General features: G+C 37.8%; 1 protein-coding gene across 3 annotated transcripts in view; it reads right to left on the reverse strand.

The window, feature by feature from the left end:
- The window catches only part of TDRD7 (tudor domain containing 7), an 89,625-nt gene that overhangs the window by 64,111 nt on the left and 1,504 nt on the right, over positions 1-24,010 (reverse strand). The window contains exons 1-3 of one of the 3 annotated variants that reach the window (XM_067743885.1): positions 17,132-17,150; positions 3,001-3,213; positions 516-657 (exon numbers count right to left, since the gene is read on the reverse strand). In XM_067743885.1, coding sequence (XP_067599986.1) covers positions 516-657; positions 3,001-3,207 — 349 coding nt within the window. In that variant the 5' untranslated portion in view covers positions 3,208-3,213; positions 17,132-17,150. Of the gene's footprint in view, positions 1-515; positions 658-3,000; positions 3,214-11,162; positions 11,182-17,131; positions 17,151-24,010 lie in introns of those variants that run through there. The other 2 variants (XM_067743883.1, XM_067743884.1) reach the window with 2 other exon arrangements.

Raw genomic sequence — 24,010 nt, forward strand, 5'->3', positions numbered from 1 at the left:
CATTTAGGCATCAACTCTTTTCTACCATCATTGAACTATTTCTTGAGAATTTAGTTTTAGAAATGATTATAAGCTCCTTGAGATAAATGATCAGTAAACACAGGCTGAGTTGCCTATAATACCTTTATGTACTATATAATTCACATTTTTCTGAAAATAGAGGATTTATAGTAAAAGACATGTTTTCCTAAATAAGACATTAACTTAGAGGTTCTTGGTTCATCCAACATTCTAGATGAGCCTTTCCCCCAAAATAAAGAGTAAAACCACACTTTGCCATAATAAGGTTAATTAAAATCTATGCTGAGTTATTTCACACTGTATAATTACTTTACTTAATAAGTCATGCTTATCATGTTCACTTAATTTCAAATGGAAATACTAGCTTCAGGACTTCTCCCTTGACATATGAATATTAACAAATAAAGGTGTTTATCATGAATACAAACAATATTTCCATCTGACAGTATATTCATAGACAGGCTTTAAAATTTTAGCATGTGAAAAGATCTTACCTTCTAGAAAAAATGGCATGGTTTTCTTTACTCTCATCTGACAATTAACTTGCCGACCAGTTTTCCTTTTAGAACTCCTCTGACGAGCCACAAGCTGAGCAATTCTTGCAGTTTCTGTGCAGGCCACGGCATAGCAGGTAATCTAATTATGAGAGGCAAGGCAAGAGGAGAAACATTTCTCAGATTCACTGGTACCTAAAGGCTGATTTTTCAAAGTGCATCTTTGTGTGTTTATATGTCCCAAATCAAGCTGTATGCAAATATTCATGTCTCTCTCTCTTTGATAATGTTAGAGCTAAATTATATTTTCTGCAAGAGAAATCAAGCATAGTCCGGCACACTGAATAATCTCTCCTCAAATTGAAACTTTCACTTATTCCTTAAACAGGTATTTATTAAGCATCTAAAATGTGCTAGGTACTGTAGGATTAACAAATGAACCAAACGAAACCTGTGATTTGCATATATTATCTCATATAATTTGTGAGATATATTTTATTCCCATTTTACACATGGGAAAACAGAGGCTCAGGAAAGTTAAGCAAACTTCTCAAGCCACACAGCTAGGCTATCTCTCTGAATTCAAAGTACACACTTGTAACTGCTATTTGTATTTAGTGGTCTCCCAAAGACCACTAAATCCTAGTCTTGCACTGCAATGGATTAGCTGGGTGACTTGGGGCAATCCAGTTTACTTCTAAAATCTTAGTATTATCAGCTGTAAAACAGGGAAGAGCTTAGATCTGGGGTTTTCAAACTGTTCAATAGAGCCACAGAATTCCATGGAGGTGCCTCAGGGCTGTGAGGGCAAGACAGGGTAAGCAGAGGCCTGGACCCTCTGGCACCTACTTAAAATACAGTAGCTCAGTTTTTTATCTTTAAAAAAAAAAATGGTGGGATATATAGGATATTTGAAAAAGGATTTGAAAAAAGAATGTAGACTGTTGAGATTAGACTATCTCTAGAGAACCATCTAGTGTTAACGTCTTTGATTCTAAGTTGAAATCTAGAACAGGAAAGCAGTGAGGCTTTACACCACAAGCCAAAACATGTTCCTATTCTTTGGCCCAGTATTTCCATTCCTGAAAATGTAAGAATATACTTCAAAAGAAGAAAAAGTTACATACCCAAATATGTGTATTAGGGGTTATTTTAATAGTCAAAACCTGGAAACATTAAAAATGTCCAAAATAGGAGAATAAAGAGTTGAGTGAATTATAGCATAGTAAGTATATGAAGCATTACTAAATTATTAATTAATTCATTCAGATATCTGATCATTTATACATTCAACACATATTTATTAAACACCTACTGTTAGGGGTAAAAAAAAAAAAATCCCTTATCCTCAAGAAACTTATGAAGGAAAGAGAGGCAAAGAGACTAAACAGAAAACATTATGTCATGTGTAAAACTGGATGTATTACAAGGGGCCAAGCAGACAGAAAGGAGGGCTTAAATCTGTCTGGGAGAACCAGGGTCACTGAAGAAAGTTTTATTATTAATATAATATTTAATTAGTTTATACCTTCTCATTATATAAAATTTATTACAGATTACGTGAACCTCTGACCACTCTCCCAATCCTGGGCTCCTTTTCTCCTCTATCCACTGCCTCCCTACCCACCCCCCTCCCAAGAGGACAACTATTATAATTTTTGGTGAGAAATACTCCAGACCTGTTCTACATATTTACATATATAGAAATGTACCCTGAAAAAGGTACTGATTGTGGGGATGGGTGCCTTTCTGTCTTGGATGGTGGTTTGTCCATATCTTTCATACTGTACGTTAGGCAGAAACCAAGAAGTGAAACTTTTGGGTCACAGAGTATATGCAGTAAAAAATTCACTTGCTACCACCTAATCGCCCATGTTATATATAAAATATTCTTCAAGAGAAACTAAAGGATTTAAAATTGTAGAATAACATGATCACTGTTACTAAAGTGTGAAGGTGAGGAACAGGCTAGGGACTAAAGACAGGGATAACAGTAGGGAGGACTCTGTAATAACCAGAAGTGATGATCAATCAATTAGAGGCTGAACTAGGATCCAGACAGTAGGAATAGATAGGAGTCAGGTCAAATTATGAGAATTTTAAAGTGTCTACTAGATTCCGTAATCAGGAAGTCATTAGTGACCTAGGCAAAAACGGCCGTAGCAGGTCTATAATGAGTGGGTATGACATTTAGGCAGTTAAGGTCTCCAGTACATTTAGTTTGGACAGTGAGACTGGGTAAAGTTTAACTTGAAAATTTTTAATTTAATATGGTTAAAACCTTATTTTTACAACGGAAAGAATTTGAGGGTAAAACAAAAGACACGAGAATCTTGGCTGTGCTGTGGATGCTGTTCTCTCTATCACTACCAATCTTGGCTAGTGCTTTTCACTTTGACTTCTACCCTAATTATGAGATTGGAAGTGCAAGACAGGCAATTAAGAATTGGTTTGACTCTTCTGAAACACACAATCACCTTCTTACCTCTCCAGATCTACTAGTCTCTATCCTGACAACTGCTGGCACACTTCTCAGATAGGCTTCTAGCGTAGGATAACCAAATTGCTTGAAGGGGATCCAGTCTCCAGTTAAGGATCTGTACTCTCCTTGGAGCCGGGGTAATGCTATTCCGCTCTTATGAGACTGTAGAACAGCTCGTAGCATTTTTGAAACCAGATCTGCTTCCAGCATCTTCACCTATAAGAACACAGTGGAAGGTTACTATAATGATGCATTAGTCTGTGAATTCAAATATATTTTCAGAGTTTACACTTGTTTGAGTATTTCATAAATTGCTATTGAATACTTTCTGTACTACTACAATACAGGGAAATAACTGCTGTGGTAGAGAAAAGCATGGAATACTATGAGAACGTTAGGGAAGTCAGGAAGGCACAAAGACTAGCCCGGGGAGGGACAATATCAGGGAATGTTTCCCAAACGGGAGGAGGCCTGATGGAGTCCTGAAGGACAAGATGAAATCGGCCAGGCAAGGAAGCAAAGGGTGTGTGTGGGTGGGGGTGGGGGATGGGGAGAGGTATCAGCCCCAAGTAGAGGGAACGGAAAATTCAAAAGGCACAGAAGTGAGAGAGAAGCACATGGCTGGTTCTGAGAACCCCAGGCAGTTAAGTGGCTGGACATGAATGAACAAAGGCTCTAAGCTGAGGACTGAAAGATGGGGATGGGAGAGGTGAGAAGAGGCAGACCCAGAAGAGACTACTTATGCTAAGATGTTTGCATTTTTGCCAAAAGTAATGTGAGACCTTGGAGGGATTTTAAATAGCAGAATAAAATGATCAGCTCTGCATTTTAAGAAGATCACTCCTCAGTAGCAGGGAAAATAAACTAGAAGGAGAAAGATAAATGAGTTGTAAGAACTGAAGATATGGAAGATCTGAAAACAGGGCCTTGGGAAAAAACAAAAAATCAGTATCAGAGGTAATTAGGAAGTGGAATCAACAGGAACTGATTAACTGGTTTGAATTATGAGAGAGGCCCCAGATTTCTAGCTAGAAGCGTGGTGGATAGTAATGGCCCACACTTAGGTGGGGTAGAGGCAGGTTCGCAAGAGAGGAAGGGAGTGAAATCGTTCTGGACATATGGAGGTTGGGATGCTCTTAGGGCAGCCACGTAGTTATATTCATTAGGAACTTAGGTTAGAAATCTGAACTGCTTATAGATTTGTTGGCCTTCAGCATATATGTGGTATCTGGTGTCCAGGGAGTTAAAAATAAGGTTAAGGATGGACTGCTATGGAAGGCTGTCATTTAAAAGATGCGCAGAGGAACAAGAACCTATAAAAGGCTAAGAAAAAGGGACCAGAGAGATAGAAGTAGAAAAGGCAAAGTCACAGTGTCATACAAACAAAAAGAGGAAAAAGCCAGAAAGAATGGCATATTCAAAAATGTCATATGCAATAAAAGACAGGTCAAGTGAGAGAAAAAAGAAAAGTGACTAATAAATTTAGGTACCAAAGAAATCCATGGGGACCTTGGCTAAGGATTTTCATTGATCAGTAACAGGCATTTTTCTAGATTAATCACTCATATTTTCTTTGGACTAATGGTAAAGAGAATGAAGATAAATTCAGAGAAGGACATCCAAGCAGCTACGAAAAGTAGATTTAGCCTTTCATTACAGGAAGGAGAAAGGCAAGCCATGGACAACTTGCTAATTTTTCCTTCAACAGTGCTATCCGATAGAACTTTCTTCCCTGGTGATCCAGTGGCTAAAACTCCGCACTCCCAATGCAAGGAGGCTGGGTTCAATCCCTGGTCAGGGAACTAGATTCCACATGCCTCAACTAAGAGTTCTCACGCTGCAACTAAAGATCCTGCATGATGCAACGAAGATCCTGCACGTGGCAATGAAGATCCTGCATGCAGCAACTAAAACCCAGTGCATCCAAATAAATAAATAAATAAATATTTTAAAAAAGAACTTTCTGTGATTATAGAAATATTTTATATCTGTGCAGTCCAACATGGTAGCCACTAGCCACATGTAGCTACTGAGCACTTGAAATGTGGCATGACTAAGGAACTGAAATTTTAATTTAAGTTAAATAGGGCAAGTGGATACTATATCGGACTTCACAGAATTCTAGACAATCTTGCTCTTTCTCTGGTTTAGAAACATACAGGAAGAACAGCATACAGTTTTAGCAATTTCCTCATTTGTCCATTTAAAAAAGGAGACAAAATAGCTCATTTGCAGGTGCTCTTGATTATAAATATAATACTCAAAAGATGGCAAAGTTTAAATGGTAAATAACCTAAGTATGCATTATGTACTTGGCTCTACTAAACATTAACTCTTCAAATTGTCACCACTAGCACCAATGGCATTTAATTAATACTATTAATTAAACAGTAAATTAATTACATAGTAAATAGTCTAGGAAGGTCCTATAGTAGGTCTATATTCTCACTCTCTCTATAGACAGAAAGACATACACAAATATATATGTATATATACACATATATTTATATTAAAATATATGTTTATATTTATATTAAAATCTTCATTTAGGTATAATTTACATAAAATAAAATACTTATGTGTAGTGTTTATTGAGTTCTGAAAGCACATATATACTATGTAATCATCACCACAATCAAGATCTAGACATCACCAAAAATGTGGGGTGTACAATATATGTAAAAGTAAAATGTACAACCACAACAGCACAAAGAATGAGTGAAAGGAACTGGAAGTATATTATTGGAAGGTTCTTATACTATACATACAGTAATATAATATTATTTCAAAGAGGAATGCAATAAAGAGATATGTTGTAAAACTTATGACAGCCACTAAAATTTTTTAAGAGGCATAACTAATAAGCCAGTAGTAGTACAGGTAAAACAAAACAGAAATTCAATAAAAAACTAGGTAGAAGTAAAAAAAAAAAAAAAGTAGGAAAAAAGAGAAAACAGAAACAAAAAGAACAGAAAAGGCAAACAGAAAACATCTAGCAAAATGATAGATTTAAAGTCAACCATACCAGCAGAAGCAAGAAGAACTACAATCCTGCACCCTGTGGAACAAAAACCACATTCACAGAAAGATAGACAAGATGAAAAGGCAGAGGGCTATGTACCAGATGAAGGAACAAGATAAAATCCCAGAAAAACAACTAAATGAAGTGGAGATAGGAAACCTTCCAGAAAAAGAACTCAGAATGATGATAGTGAAGATGATCCAGGACCTCAGAAAAAGAATGGAGGCAAAGATCGAGAAGATGCAAGAAATGTTTAACAAAGATCTAGAAGAATTAAAGAACAAACAAACAGAGATGAACAATACAATAACTGAAATGAAAAATACACTAGAAGGAATCAATAGCAGAATAACTGAGGCAGAAGAACGGATAAGTGACCTGGAAGACAGAATGGTGGAATTCACTGCTGCAGAACAGAATAAAGAGAAAAGAATGAAAAGAAATGAAGACAGCCTAAGAGACCTCTGGGACAACATTAAACGCAACAACATTCGCATTATAGGGGTCCCAGAAAGAGAAGAGAGAGAGAAAGGACCCAAGAAAATATTTCAAGAGATTATAGTTGAAAATTTCCCTAACATGGGAAAGGAAATAGCTACCCAAGCCCAGGAAGCACAGCGAGTCCCATACAGAATAAACCCAGGAAGCACAGCGAGTCCCATACAGAATAAACCCAAGCACAGCGAGTCCCATACAGAATAAACCCAAGACACATAGTAATCAAATTGGTAAAAATTAAAGACAAAGAAAAATTATTGAAAGCAGCAAGGGAAAAATGACAAATAACATACAAGGGAACTCCCATAAGGTTAACAGCTGATTTCTCAGCAGAAACTCTACAAGCCAGAAGGGAGTGGCATGATATACTTAAAGTGATGAAAGGGAAGAAACTACAACCAAGATTACTCTACCTGTCAAGGATCTCATTCAGATTCAATGGAGAAATCAAAAGCTTTACAGACAAGCAAAAGCTAAGAGAATTCAGCACCACCAAACCAGCTCTGCAACAAATGCTAAAGGAACTTCTCTAAGTGGGAAACACAAGAGGAGAAAATGACCTACATAAACAAACCCAAAACAATTAAGAAAATGGTCATAGGAACATACATACCGATAATTACCTGAAACGTGAATGGATTAAATGCTCCAACCAAAAGACACAGGCTTGCTGAATGGATACAAAAACAAGACCCATATATATGCTGTCTACAAGAGACCCACTTCAGACCTAGGGACACATACAGACTGAAAGTGAGGGGATGGAAAAAGATATTGCATGCAAATGGAAATCAAAAGAAAGCTGGAGTAGCAATACTCATATCACATAAAATAGACTTTAAAATAAAGAATGTTACAAGAGACAAGGAAGGACACTACATAATGATCAAGGGATCAATCCAAGAAAAAGATATAACAACTATAAATATATAGGCACCCAACATAGGAGCACCTCAATACATAAGGCAACTGCTAACAGCTCCAAAAGAGGAAATCGACAGTAACACAATAATAGTGGGGGACTTTAACACCTCACTTACACCAATGCACAGATCTTCCAAAATGAAAATAAATAAAGAAACAGAATCTTTAAATGACACAATAGACCAGATAGATTTAATTGATAATTATAGGACATTCCATCCAAAAACAGCAGATTACACTTTCTTCTCAAGTGCGCACGGAACATTCTCCAGGATAGATCACATCTTGGGGCACAAATCAAATCTCAGTAAATTTAAGAAAACTGAAATCACACCAAGCATCTTTTCTGATCACAACGCTATGAGATTAGAAATGAATTACAGAGAAAAAAATGTAAAAAACACAAACACATGGAGGCTAAATAATATGTTACTAAATAACCAAGAGATCACTGAAGAAATCAAAGAGGAAATCAAAAAATACCTAGAGACAAATGACAATGAAAACACGATGATCCAAAACCTATGGGATGCAGCCAAAGCAGTTCTAAAAGGGAAGTTTATAGCTATACAAGCCTACCTCAAGAAACAAGAAACACCTCAAATAAACAATCTAAACTTACACCTAAAGGAACTAGAGAAAGAAGAACAAACAAAACCCAAAGTTAGCAGAAGGAAAGAAATCATAAAGATCAGAGCAGAAATAAATGAAATAGAAACAAAGAAAACTATAGCAAAGATCAATAAAACTAAAAGCTGGTTCTTTGAGAAGATAAACAAAATTGATAAACCATTAGCCAGACTCATCAAGAAAAAGAGGGAGAGGACTCAAATCAATAAAATTAGAAATGAAAAAGGAGAAGTTACAACAGACACTGCAGAAATACAAAGCATCCTAAGAGACTACTACAAACAACTCTATGCCAATAAAATGGACAACCTGGAAGAAATGGACAAATTCTTAGAAAGGTATAACCTTCCAAGACCGAACCAGGAAGAAATAGAAAATATGAACAGACCAATCACAAGTAATGAAATTGAAACTGTGATTAAAAATCTTCCAACAAACAAAAGTCCAGGACCAGATGGCTTCACAGGTGAATTCTATCAAACATTTAGAGAAGAGCTAACACCCATCCTTCTCAAACTCTTCCAAAACACTGCAGATGAAGGAACACACCCAAACTCATTCTATGAAGCCACCATCACCCTGATACCGAAACCAGACAAAGATACTACAAAAAAAAAAAATTACAGACCAATATCACTGATGAATATAGATGCAAAAATCCTCAACAAAATACTAGCAAATAGAATCCAACAACACATTAAAAGGATCATACACCATGATCAAGTGGGATTTATCCCAGGGATGCAAGGATTCTTCAATATACACAAATCAATCAATGTGATACACTATATTAACAAATTGAAGAAGAAAAACCATATGATCATCTCAATAGATGCAGAAAAAGCTTTTGACAAAATTCAATACCCATTTATGATAAAAACTCTCCAGAAAGTGGGCATAGAGGGAACCTACCTCAACATAATAAAGGCCATATACAACAAACCCACAGCAAACATCCTTCTCAATGGTGAAACACTGAAAGCATTTCCTCTAAGATTAGGAAGAAGACAAGGATGTCTACTCTCACCACTATTATTCAACATAGTTTTGGAAGTCCTAGCAATGGCAATCAGAGAAGAAAAAGAAATAAAAGAATACAAATTGGAAGAGAAGAAGTAAAACTGTCACTGTTTGCAGATGACATGATACTATACATAGAGAATCCCAAAGATGCCACCAGAAAACTACTAGAGCTAATCAATGAATTTGGTAAAGTTGCAGGATACAAAATTAATGCACAGAAATCCCTTGCATTCCTATACACTAATGATGAAAAATCTGAAAGAGAAATTAAGGAAACACTCCCATTTACCACTACAACAAAAATAATAAAATACCTAGGAATAAACCTACCTAGGGAGACAAAAGACCTATATGCAGAAAACTATAAGACACTGATGAAAGAAATTAAAGATGATACCAACAGATGGAGAGATATATATACCATGTTCTTGGATTGGAAGAATCAGTATTGTGAAAATGACTATACTACCCAAAGCAATCTACAGATTCAATGCAATCCCTATCAAATTACCAATGGCATTTTTTACAGAACTGAACAAAAAATCTTAAAATTTGTATGGAGACACAAAAGACCCCAAATAACCAAAGCAGTTTTGAGGGAAAAAAACGGAGCTGGAGGAATCAGACTCCCTGACTTCAGACTATACTACAAAGCTACAGTAAGCAAGACAATATGGTACTGGCACAAAAACAGAAACATAGATCAATGGAACAAGACAGAAAGCCCAGAGATAAACCCACGCACCTATGGTCAACTAATCTATGACAAAGGAGGCAAGGATATACAATGAAGAAAAGACAATCTCTTCAATAAGTGGTGCTGGGAAAACTGGATAGATACATGTAAAAGAATGAAATTAGAACACTCCCTAACACCACACACAAAAATAAACTCAAAATGGATTTGAGACCTAAATGCAAGACAGGACATTATAAAACTCTTAGAGGAAAACACAGGAAGAATGCTCTTTGACATAAACCACAGCAAGATCTTTTTTGATCCACCTCCTAGAGTAATGGAAATAAAAACAAAAATAAACAAATGGGACCTAATGAAACCTCAAAGCTTTTGCACAGCAAAGGAAACCATAAACAAGATGACAACCCTCAGAATGGGAGAAAGTATTTGCAAATGAATCAACGGACAAAGGATTAATCTCCAAAATATATAAACAGCTCATGCAGCTCAATATTAAAAAAACAAACAACCCAATCCAAAAATGGGCAGAAGACCTAAATAGACATTTCTCCAAAGAAGACATACAGATGGCCAAGAAGCACATGAAAAGCTGCTCAACATCACTAATTATTAGAGAAATGCAAATCAGAACTACAATGAGGTATCACTTCACACCAGTTAGAATGGGCATCATCAGAAAATCTACAAACAACAAATGCTGGAGAGGGTGTGGAGAAAAGGGAACCCTCTTGCACTGTTGGTGGGAATGTAAATTCATACAGCCACTATGGAAAACAGTATGGAAGTTCCTTAAAAAATTAAAAATAGAATTACCATATGATCCAGCATCCCACTACTGGGCATATATCCAGAGAAAACCATTATTCAAAAAGACATATGGACCCCAATGTTCATTGCCACACTATTTACAATAGCCAGGTCATGGAAGCAACCTAAATGCCCATTGACAGACGAATGGATAAAGAAGATGTGGTACATATATACAATGGAATATTACTCAGCCATAAAAAGGAACGAAATTGGGTCATTTGTTGAGACGTGGATGGATCTAGAGACTGTCATACAGAGTGAAGTTTGTCAGAAAGAGAAAAACAAATATCGTACATTAACGCATGTATGTAGAACCTAGAAAAATGGTACAGATGAATTGGTTTGCGGGCAGAAGTTGAGACACAGATGTAGAGAACAAACATATGGATACCAAGGGGGGAAAGCCGCAGTGGGGTGGGAGTGGTGGTGTGATGAATTGGGCAATTGGGATTAACATGTATACACTGATGTGTATAAAACTGATGACTAATAAGAACTTGCTGTATAAAAAAATTAAATTAAATTAAAAAATTAAAAAAAAAAAAAAGGACTACATACTGGGGAATTCCCTGAGGTCCAGTGGTTCGGACTCTGTGCTTCCAGTTCAGGGGGCCCAGGTTCTTTCCCTGGACAGGGAACTAAGATCCCACAATCCTGCTGCACAGCCAAATAAATAAATTTTAAAAAATAATAAAATAAAATAAAGTCAACCATACGAATAATTACATTAAGTGTAAATGATTGATATATCCTGATTAAAAAGTTAGAGATTGGTAGAGTGGATATAAAAGCAAGATTTTCCTATAAACTATCTACAAGAAACCTATTTCAAATACAAACACATAGGTTAAAAGTAAAAATATAGAAAAAGATATGCATGTAAATACATGACTATATTAATATCAGAACAAGTAATATTACCAAGGATAAAGAGGGACATTACAGGGACTTCCCTGGTGGCGCAGTGGTTAAGAATCCGCCTGCCATTGCAGGGGACATGGGTTTGATCCCTGATCTGGGAAGATCCCACATGCCACGGAGCAACTAAGCCCATGCACCACGACTACTGAGCCTATGCTCTAGAGCCCATTCGTGAGGCACAACTACTGAGCCCATGTGCCACAACTACTGAAGCCCACATGCCTAGAGCCCGCGCTCTGCAACAAAAGAAGCCACCACAATGAGAAGCATGTGCACTGCAACAAATAGTAGCCCCACTCGCAGCAACTAGAGAAAGCCCGCACACAGCAATGAAGACCCAAAGCAGCCAAAAATAAATAAAATATAAATAAATTTTTTAAAAAGAGGGACATTACATAATACTTAAGGAATTAATTAATCAGGAAGATATAACAATCCTAAATGTGACTGCATCTAACATTAGAGTTTTAAAATACATGAATGAGAAAACAATAGAGTTATGACTGGAGACTTCAAAACTCTTTTCTCAGTAATTGGTAGATCCAGTAAACAAAAAAATCAGTAAGGATATAGAGGAGCTGAACAACACCATCAACCAAACTGGTCTAATTGATATTTACAGAACACTCCATCCCAACAGTAGCAAAATATACATTCTTTTCAAGAGCTCATGGGACATTGACCAAGATAGAATATATTCTGAGGCTGAAACCAATCCTCAACCAATTTAGAATAATTGAAATTATACAAAGTGTATTCTATGACCAGAACTAAACTAAATTGGGTATGAGTAACAGAAAAATATGTGAACAATCCCTGTGTATTTGCAAATGTAATAACATACTTCTAAATAACCAAGGGTCAAAGAGGAAAGCTCCTCCAAATAACCAGAAAACACTTAAATAAATGAAAACGCAGTATATAAAAAATTGCTGGATGCAGTTAAAGCAATATTTGGAGGGAAATTTACAGCATCATATGCTTATATTAGAAAAAAAGAAACATTCCAAATCAATGATCTAATCTGCTACCTTAAGAAAAAAGCGAGCAAATTATACCAAAAGGAAGTAGAAGAAAGGAATTAATAAAGATGAGAGCAAAATCAGTACTGGAATGGTGAAACAGATAAGTAATTAAATAGAAAAAAAGTAAAGGAAAAAAATCATGAAACCAAAACTAGCTCTTAAAAACATCAATAAAATTAATAACTTCCAGGTAGATTAATCAAGGGGAAAAAAAGAGAAGACACAAATTACTAATAATGCAATTGAAAAAGGGGCCATAAATACAGATCTTATAGACATTAAAAAGAGAATATTATGAACAATTCATGCCAATAAATCTGGTAACTTGGATGAAATGGATGAATTCACTGAAAGACAATTTCTAAAGCTCACTCAAGAAGAAACAGATAAACTTAATATCCTTAAGAATATTAGAGAAATTAAATTTGTAGTTAGAAACCTTCACACAAGGAAAATTCAAACCCAGATGACTTTATCGGCAAATTCTACCAAACACTTCAGAAGGAATTAATACCACTTCTACACAAACTCTTCCAGAAAGTAGAGAGGAAGGGAACACTTCTGAACTCACTTTATGAGGCCAACATTATGCTGATACCAAAACCAAAGACATTATAAGAAAAGTACAGACCAATATCCCTCATGAACGTAAGTGCAAAAAATTCTAACAAAATATTAGTAAATCAAATCCAACAATATGTAAGAGAAATAACACACTATGATTAACTATGGTTTACTCTAGGAATGCAAGGTTGGTTCAACACTCATAAGTCAATCAATGTAACTGACTATATCAACAGACTAAAGTTGAAAAACCACATGATATCAATAGGTGAAGAAAAGACATTTGACAAAGTTAAAAATCATTTATTTTAATAACTCTCAGAAAATAAGAATAGACGTGAACCTCCTTAACCTGATAAAGAGTATCTGTGAAAAACCCTCAGCTAACATCACATGTAATAGTGAAAGAATGGATGCTTTCTGCTTAAGAATGGGAACAGGGCAAGAATGTCCATTCTCTTCACTCCTATTCATTACCACACTAGAGGTCCTAGCTGGTGCAATCAGACTGATTTCAAAACTTACCATTACAGTATATTAGTCAGAATAGTGTGGCATTGACAAAAGGACAATCACATCAATGGAACAGAATATATAGTCCAGAAATAGACCCACACATAAATGGTCAACTGATTTTTGACAAAGATAGCAAGAAAATTCAACGGAGAAAGTTCAACAAACAGTGCTGGAACACTATTCATCCATACACAAAAAATGAATCTCATACCAGACACAAAAATTAAATTGAAATGAATCATTTAGGTCCTAAATGACAAAGTTAATACTGTAAAACTTCTAGAGAAAACAGGAATAAATCTTTGTGACCTTGGGATAGGCAAAGAACTTTTAGAGCCATGATGAACAAACCCGACAAATTGGATCTCATCAAAATTTAAAACTTCTGCTCTTCTAAAGGCTGTTAAGAAAATGAAAAGACAAGCCACAGACTAAGAGAAAATATTTTCATAGCATTCCTGGTAAAGGACTGGTAACTAGAATATATAAACAATACTCACTAGTAGTTCATCCCCTTTTATTGATAAGTAGTATTCCACTGTATGGATATACCACAATTTGTTTATCCATTCAAATGTTGATAGACATGTGGGGTGCTTCCAGCTTTGGGGTATTAAAAATAAAGCTGCTTTCCACTATGGAAAACAGTATTGAGGTTCCTCAGAAAACTAAAAATAGAGCTGCCATATGATCCAGAAATCCCACTCCTGGGCATATAACAAGACAAAACTATAATTCAAAAAGATACATGCACCCCTATGTTCATACCAGCACTATTCACAATAGTCAAGACATGGAAACAACCTAATGTCCACTGACAGATGAATGGATAAAGAAGATGTGGTACATACATAAAATGGACTACTACTCAGCCATAAAAAAGAATGAAATAATGCCATTTGCAGCAACATGGATGCAACTAGAGATGATCATACTAGGTGAAGTCAGTCAGAAAGAGAAACACAAATACCATACGATATCACTTACATGTGGAATCTAAAATACGGCTCAAATGAACCTATCTATCAAACAGAAAAAAACTCACAGACATAGAGAACAGACTTGTGGTTGACAAGGGGGAGGAAAGGAGAGAGAGGGATGGACTGGGAGTTTGTGGTTAGTAGATGCAAACTATTACATTTAGAATGGATAAACAACAAGGTCCTACTGTATAGCACAGGGAACCATATCCAGTCTCCTGGGATAAACCACAATGGAAAAGAATATAAAAAAAAGAATGTATATATGTGTATAACTGAGTCACTCTGCTGTCCAGTAGAAATTAGTACAACATTCTAAATCAACTATACTTCAATAAAAAATAAATGAAGCTGCTCTGCAAAGATATATATTTTTCTTTCTCGTGTAAATTCTGAGAATGGGACTATCTGAAGATTAACTTCCATAACTATGGAAGGAAAGTATTATTCTCATTCTGTAAATAAGAAAACCAAAGCTCAGAGATGTTAAATAACCAACATATCACAGGATGTATGGAAGCCAGGATTTTAGTCCTGGTCTGTTTGATGCCAAAGCCCACATTCTTTCTATCATATTACCCTGACTGGTACTGAAAAAAATAAAAGACAAAACCCTGAAGAATTAACAACAGGAGACAAGACAATCAAGAAAGACAGTAAAGCAAACTGAAGAGAAGAAAAAAAACAGTCCTGTGAAATGAACAGTAGACTCAGCCTACTCAAAGGTATGGTATAAATCCCAAGTCAACGAGACAACTGGAGACAGGCACTCTAAAGACTAAAAATTCATGGCAGAGAAAGACAACAGCTATAGAGTCTGAGCACCTGCATTACTCCTGATGTCCATCTACATTTTGAGTATGCTGGTGAGAAGGAAAGAGAGGCTGGCTTCGGGACCTATATTTCAAGGTTGCCAGATGTTAAAACTGAAGTATGAACTTTGGCTCTTAAATAGTAAACTCCTGATTACAAGAGAAATGCTTTGATTTACAATGGTTCATGATTCAAAGATCATTGAACTTTTAGTATACAGTTATTTCCTCAAGTAAGAAAAACCACAAAGCGAGCAGGCTGGCCAAGTTTTAATTTGCAAGAGGAGAAACTAAAGGATCACTTGCTAACTTCCTAGTGCCAAGCCTTCTCAACTTTCTCTCTCTGACCTCCACCTTTCCTACCTATCTATCTACTCTCTTCTTTCCTTCAAACCCAATCCCTCCCACCTACTCATCTAGAGCTCCTCTGAGTAAAACTGGCCTTTACCTCTTTGTACATCTGCATATCTAAGTGGGCCCTGACTATGAATTATATACACATTATTTGTAGGTATAAAGTCAGGTGGTCAGTGCCCATGTGGGAATATACCTTCTTGGGTGTGAGCAGTGTACCAGGATCAAACTAGACTATTTAGCATATCTGGCTCCTCCCTAGTCAGAACAACTTTAAATTCCCCTGCCACAGTTTCAGTATGAAGGACATACCCATCACCTTCTCTACTGCCTCCTCCTTCCCTTCTTTTTGGAAAGAGCATCTGTTCCATTGTTACCTTCCCACTGTGGTCTACTTTTCCCCAGCTACTTAGGGGGTAGACAGCAACCACTAATTTATGGGAGAAAAAATCTCTAATAAATGCATTCTATTCAATAATGGAAATCCTATGATTAAAATATAACAGAACTCCGATATGATACTGGCTTGAAAAGACAGTTCTAACCCCATCTTAGAAGCTAACCAGAGGCTTGTTTTACAGGTCGCCCTGTATGAAAGACTCCTGGTCCCTCCATCCTAAGGAGAGCAATTTCAGGCCACTTTCTCTGAAATGTTCCCCTCTATCTTCCTTATTTCTGTTCTGAAAGAGCTGTCATCAGGGATCTCCCAAACACAGCACTTAACACATTTTGGGGAGGGACAAGGTCATACACCCATATATACAGCTTGTCTAATTGCCACAGAATACAGTAAAAGCTGTTAAGGCTTTGCCCAGTGCTTGCTTCCTTAATCCCATCCTCTTTGAATGTGTCTTCTTCTTTGGGGACCTAGACTCTGCCAAGATACAGTAGTCTTATGGCCTCTATCCTGATTATCCTATCCTCCTACCCCAAGACTATCAGGTAGGCTTCATGCAGATAAAAGGTATGTATTTACAGTGAGCAACTGATGATAATGTTAAATAAATTAAAAAAACAGTGCTAATCTGTGTGGCACACAAGTGCTCATCCTTATTTTTCACTTTTCTCACCCTCCCTAACCTCATGTTTGCCTATCTTCATTTCTTGGCAACTGTTAGACTAATTTTTCTAAGTTAGACTTCCCAACCTGACCTGAGAGAGGCTCCTGCCACACACATAACCTCCTAGTTTCACTCTCTTAAATGCACATATTATCATAGTTAAAATCCACAGTTACGACCAAGGAAGTTTAATGTTTCTTTCAAGAGTAAAGCTACTGACAACTAGTAGATGATACCTTGATTCTGACTTTATTTGGGGGAGAGATGGGGGATTGCGGAAGGCTGTGCACACACCTCCTCTTCCTGCTTGTGTTCCCCAAGTTCAATACCACTACGCAAAGAGCACTTCTTTTCCTGGGACAAATCCCTTCTCCCCAGCCTTCTTCTTATCTGTAAGATGAAGGGATTTGGTCTTAGTGGTTCTCCACCGCGGAATCCCCCCACCACTAAGTGACACATGAAGATGGACAGGCTCAGTTCATGGTTCCCCCACTCCTCACCACCTGCATGGTGATCACCCTAGTCCACGCCAACAACATTTGTTGCCTGGATTGAGGCAACTGCCTCTGTGCAGGTCTCTCTGCTTCCACTTCACAGATAATCTATTCTTCACATCACAGCCAGAGTGATCCTTTTAAATCATAAATCCCATCACGTCATTCCTCTGCTCAAAACCCTCCAAGGGCTTCCTGTCTTACTCAGACTAAAGGCCAAAGTCTTCCGAGGGGCCAAAAGGGCCCTACACAATCTGCACCTAGCCCACTTCTCTGACCTCAACTCCTCCTCCCCTTTTCTCTCACTCACTCCACTCCACACTGCTTTTCTTTCTGCACTTGCCAGTCCCTCTGTCCCAGGGTAGACACAGCTCATTGCCTCACCTCCTTCAGGTATTTGCTCAAATGTCACCTTCTCAGTACAGCCTTCCCTGGTCACCCTATTCAAAACCAGAACTGTTATGCCGGCTGCCCAGTACTCCCTTTACCCTTCCCCTGTCTTATTTTACTCCGTAGCACTTATGCCATCCAATATTCTTTATTTTACTGTCTGTCTCCCTGACTTGCATGTAAGCTCCATGAAAGCAGGGATTTCGGTGGGTTTTGTTCACTGCTGAATCCCTAGTGCCCAGCCCACAACAAGAGCTCAATACATATTGAGTGAATGAATGAGAAATTCTCCATATAACTAACACCACTCCTTTTCTCTCCTACTCACTAAAATAATAGTGTAGTGCATGTGAGCAGTTAAAGGAATAATCTTAAATTTAAGTTATTAAAAATTATTTGCAAATTTTAATGACTGTTGTAAACTGACTGAGACAGCCAATTATGTCACCAAGCTGTGACTGAGATTCATCACACAGTTTATTTCTGGGCCTTTCCACTCTGAGCCAGAGTTCTCAATGAGCAGGCTCAGGTCTGGGCCATAGCATTACTGCAAAAAGTCCACACATCCCGATGTGTAAGCAAGCACTGCTTGAACACTGGTAAGTGTCTCATACTTACATGTATTCCTGTTTTTCAAACAGTGTGCAGATACTGTTGAAAGTCACAAACACGATATTGAATTTACAACAGCTTTTGGTAGTTATATATTTTATCAACCAACGGATATTAGAAGTACAACTACTCATGTGTGAAGTTTCACAAAGTTTTTTTAAAAATTAGAAAAAAGAACCTGATACTTGAGGAGACTGGGAAGCAATGCTTGACCACATGGCTACAATCTGAATTAGGCATCCCTCTCCCTCCCCTTTTTTAAGTATGCTATTTTCAAGGAATACTATAATTCTCTATTTGTATACAACTTTTTGGAGGGAAGGGCAGTCCCCGGACTATAGGACTGAGGATCTCAAAGATGGTGAGAAACAGGTAAGTGCAGTAAAACCTGGAAGGGTAAATGTGGTTGTACATCTTGTTTAGATGTATGTCTTGTTCTCATGTTTGTCAATTTCTTCCAGCCCAGTTTGCAATTCCAACATTAGCAATATCACTTCAGGCACTGAACAAAAAGAATGTTACAACTAAAGCTTAAAAAACTTATTATTTTCTAATCTACTATATTGCTATAGAATGCTCTAAATTTTGTTAATTCCTTGGTTATCATGGCATTTTTTGAGGTTTTCTGAAGATGGCAATTATACTCAAGAACTTTTGGAAACAGTATGCATATAAGAATACTTTCTTCTAACTATAAAAATCAAGTTTATTATCTTGGATGTCATCCACTAGAAGCACAAAAGGAAGCTTATCATGAGAATTTCAACTATTAGTGAAGTGCCTCAATGGCAACTCCTCCAAAGTGGCTTCCAAAATTCTTTTTTTTTTTTTAACATCTTTATTAATGGAGTATAATTGCTTTACAGTGTTGTGTTAGTTTCAGCTGTGTAACAAAGTGAATCAGCTATATGCATATGTATATCCCTATATCCTCTCCCTCCCACGCTCTTTATCCCACCCCTCCAGGCAATCACAAAGCACTGAGCTGATCTCCCTGTGCTATGCGGCTGCTTCCCACTAGCTATCTATCTTACGTTTGGTAGTGTATATATGTCCATGCCTCTCTCTCACTTCGTCCCAGCTTACCCTTCCCCCTCCCCATATCCTCAAGTCCATTCTCTAGTAGTTCTGTGTCTTTATTCCTGTCTTACCCCTAGGCTCTTCATGACATTTTTTTTTTCTTAAATTCCATATATATGTGTTAGCATACGGTATTTGTCTCTCTCTTTCTGACTTACTTCACTCTGTATGCCAGACTCTAGGTCTATCCACCTCATTACAAATAGCTCAGTTTCGATTCTTTTTATGGCTGAGTAATATTCCATTGTATATATGTGCCACATCTTCTTTATCCATTCGTCTGTCGATGGACACTTAGGTTGCTTCCATGTCCTGGCTATTGTAAATAGTGCTGCAGTGAACCTTGTGGTACATGACTCTTTTTGAATTACAGTTTTCTCAGGGTATATGCCCAGTAGTGGGATTGCTGGGTCATATGGTAATTCTATTTTTAGTTTTTTAAGGAAACTCCATACTGCTCTCCATAGTGGCTGTATCAATTTACATTCCCACCAACAGTGCAAGAGTGTTCCCTTTTCTCCACATTCTCTCCAACATTTATTGTTTGTAGATCTTTTGATGATGTGTGGCTCCCAAATTTCTTAAGTTGCCATTTTGATCTTTCAACTTTCCTACTTATTTCTACTCTCTAAAAGCGTTGTGATAAATACAATTTAGAGTTTAAGAGAATTCAAATTCGTACTTTTATTTTGAGAATGTTATGTAAGCCCTGGTGACCATAAGTTACGTGAGGTTCGGAGAAATAAAGTTGGTCATCTCTTTAAATTCAGGTTAAAATTCTTAAGGGTTTCCCTAGATAATAAAGAGGAAGCTTGAGCTGAATAAGAATCCTCTGCTTGAGCAGAGTAAAGTGGAGGTGAGTCTGGGGAATTATTTAATCAGAGTATTTTAATCTCAAAAACTGACCAAGGTCAGCAAGCAAAGACCCCAGTCAAGGAGGAAGAAACTGGCCACAAGGATCACAACACATTGCACTTGACTTTCATGTCCTTCCTCTCACTCTTTTTCTCCTCCTTTCCTTGCCTCTCTTTCTGAATGACAAGTGTCAAAAATAGAGTTATATGTGCTTACCACAATACTTGACATTCGGTAGTTACATTTTCCTGGAAACATGGTATGGATGGCAAACTACCTATGAATACCTGCATTACACAGCTAAGAGTGCAATAATACAGACATTGGTGTACTGGAGAAATTTTTAGTACAGCATCAAATTTGAAATATTAGCGTTTTCCCAGGTTTTCTTACTTGCCTCATTAACATACTTGACCTGGCAAGCTTAGTAAGAAAGCTACCAGATCTCCTCCAAGATTTCGCACTTAACTAGTAGGCAAAAGCCTCTTAACTGCCATGTCCCACAATGTTCCTGGACATTGTAAAACAGCACAGGACAGGACAGTGGGCCCGACCTCAGAGTAGGGAGCCGAGAGAGAAGCGCGGAATGCTAGTAGGCACCTTCACACCATCTCCTCCAAACTGTTTAGTCTAAAAATGAGGAAAGGGCTTCCCTGGTGGTGCAGTGGTTGAGAGTCCACCTGCCGCTGCAGGGGACACGGGTTCATGCCCCGGTCCGGGAAGATCCCACATGCCACGGAGCGGCTGGGCCCGTGAGCCATGGCCGCTGAGCCTGTGCGTCTGGAGCCTGTGCTCCGCAACGGGAGAGGCCACAACAGTAAGAGGCCCATGTACCGCAAAATTAAATAAATAAATAAAAGTAAAAAAAAATTTTTTTTAAATGAGGAAACTGAGGTCCAGGGTAATTATTCCAGGCCTCACATATTTTTATGGCCAGACCCACAACAAGAACCCAGGTCTTCTGGCTCCCCAAAATGGGGCATCCTTTCAGACAGCTGCTCCAAATGCACGGAGTTGGCTTCTGAAAGTAAATCTGACTTGGGGAATACGGAGAACAACCCTGGGGCATATTTAGTGATTACCCCTTAAAGTGGCATGAAATGGGGATTGCCACATTCTGATTTAAGGGTGTGGCACCCAAATCCAAAATACTTGCCAACTGCTGCAAAAATTCAATCCTTTTATACTGTTCCTTTTCTATTTTGCTATACAATTAATCTTGAGTATCCCGAAATGCTAACAATGTGCAAGAAGTGGGGCAAGGAGTAGGGGAAAGTAACGACAACCTTTAGGAAAGCAAGGTTTAAACAATGTAAATAGCCTAAAATAATTCTCACTTTCAAAACTGTATTTGTAAATTCACAACTTTTCTCTCTAATACACCTAAAAATGGTCCCGGGAGAGTCTTATTCTGAAGAAGCAGGTTTTGGTGTCCTCTGGATACCTGCCTTTACCATTACCATCGTTTGCATGTGATCTGCTTCCTGTAGCTGCAGTTTCCTCAATCCTGCTGCCCAAAGACCTTTAGCCAAGCTGGTCTCACTCCCGTATATGCTCTCTCCTCTCAGTTCCTCTTTTCTCAACTATTTCCAACTGTACCATTTGACTCATTTTCCTCATTGCATTTTTTTGTGTGTCATAAATTTGACTTGAAGAGTGGCACTAAACCCACAAATAAATCTGAAGAATCATTAGGGTAAAGTGAAATCACCAAGCAATCTCTTATCTTCTTTAGTCAGCTACTCAATTTTTAGTATTTCCTTAGGGCACATACTTCTGGTAAATGGCTGCCTTCTTCCATGAAGACACTATTTTTGCAACAAGCCAGGCTCTTAAAATTCAGAATGTCTGTGCTGAAAAGATTTTAGGCATCATCTAGTCTATCCCAAACCCCTTATTACAAATCAATAAACTGAGCCTAAGAGAGGGAAGGTTTTTGTCTAAGACTCTTCCAAGGTGATTTCTCATCTTGCAACAGTTTAACATGCTATCTTTTATTTCCAATTATAGTCTATCTATTACCACCTTAATTACTCCTTTACCAACTCTTTTTAAAAAGACAGTTGGCACTTCCCTGGTAGCGCAGTGGTTAAGAATCCACCTGCCAATGCAGGGGACACGGGTTTGATCCCTGGTCCGGGAAGATCTCACAGGCTGCGGAGTAACTAAGCCCGTGCGCCACAACTGCTGAGCCTGTGGTCTAGAGCCTGTGAGCCACTACTGAGCCCAAGTGCCACAACTACTGAAGCCTGCATGCCTAGAGCCCGTGCTCCACAACAAGGGAAGTCACTGCAATGAGAAGCCCGTGTAACACAACGAAGAGTAGCTCCCGCTCACCACAACTAGAGAAAGCCCACGCACAGCCAAAAATAAAATTTATTAATTTTTTAAAATCCTGTTTAAAAAAAAAAAAGAAAGATAGTAATTAATGCCCTCAGGTGGTGATATACTCCCTCAGGGTATCTTTAGAGAGCAGTTTTCCTTTTTTAATTATTGCAATTTCAACCTCCAAATTATACATGCATTACTAATTATGTAGTATGAATAATATAGGCTTTCCATAAATCTACATACTGGAGAAAGCTCTGAGATCCTAAATGGCTTAGTTAGGAGTTTGGGTCTTAATCCCAGTCTTCTTCTCATTAGCTATGATCCTTTGAGCAAGTCACTTCAGGTCGCTTTTTTCATATGGAAGATAAGGAGGATGGGCAAGATCCATGGTTCTCAACTTTCCCTGGAGTCCTTCAAGTGCTGAAACGGGGGTCCAAAGACCTAACGGAAATCATGGGTTTGCTTCCTCCTGACAAAGCTGCATAGCTAAAATATCGAGTTTGCTTTGGGGTCACACTGAGTATATTGTGCCGATCAGAAGCTCTAACTGCCATATATCCTCACACACATTTTCAGCTCAAAATGACAAATTATCAATACTTTTAGCTTGTTTGAAAGACAACATTTTAAAAAAATTGGCCCAATGAGGAAATATTGAAAAGAATGAAGCTTTCAAAAGCATATGGGTGGGAACAGAGGGAGGAGAAAGTCAGTTTTGCATAAAGAAAAACCAATTCACATAAATATGAAATTAGATTTCACTCCAGGCACCAAGGAACTTCTGTCCTTTCTGTATTTATGTGTTGACTCCGAAAGTGCCCAGAGGCAAAGTACTCACTCTACGTCAAATCTCAGTTCTTAGAAATAGCACTTGATCAAACACAGAGTAGGCACTTAGAGTTGGATTATAAAGTATTTTTCCTTTACGTTCATATTAGGTCTCCAACTAGATTATATTGCACAGAGAACTTCTGAGAGGTTCTTCAAGGACTTTAAATCTCTTGGTACAAAATACAATAGTTCATTCAGCCATGTTCAGTCAGTTCACTTAAAAGGGCATTAGCAGAGATTACATTTCATTTCCAATCTACAGGGACTGAAATCCGAAGGAACCACCAACTGCTGCTTCAGAGTTCACTGTGTTTAACTAGCAAAGAGGGGGGCTGTGGGCTGGCAAAGGGCCCTGGACTGGGGCACAGGAGACGTGGGTTCTAAACCAGCTGGCCCCAGAGCAATTCCCTACCCCCGGCACGGTCCTGTGCATGTAACTGATGCTCCATGAATATCAGTTGAATGGAACTGCAAAAATCTCCACCACGTGCCAATTTATATTACATAGAGCACTTAAAGATGTGTCCCTGCATCCAAGAAACTGAAACCCAATTATGTAAAATACGGCAAGTTTGGTGGA

This window comes from Pseudorca crassidens, chromosome 7 (genome assembly GCF_039906515.1).
Source record: "Pseudorca crassidens isolate mPseCra1 chromosome 7, mPseCra1.hap1, whole genome shotgun sequence".
NCBI classification, from domain to species: domain Eukaryota; kingdom Metazoa; phylum Chordata; class Mammalia; order Artiodactyla; family Delphinidae; genus Pseudorca; species Pseudorca crassidens.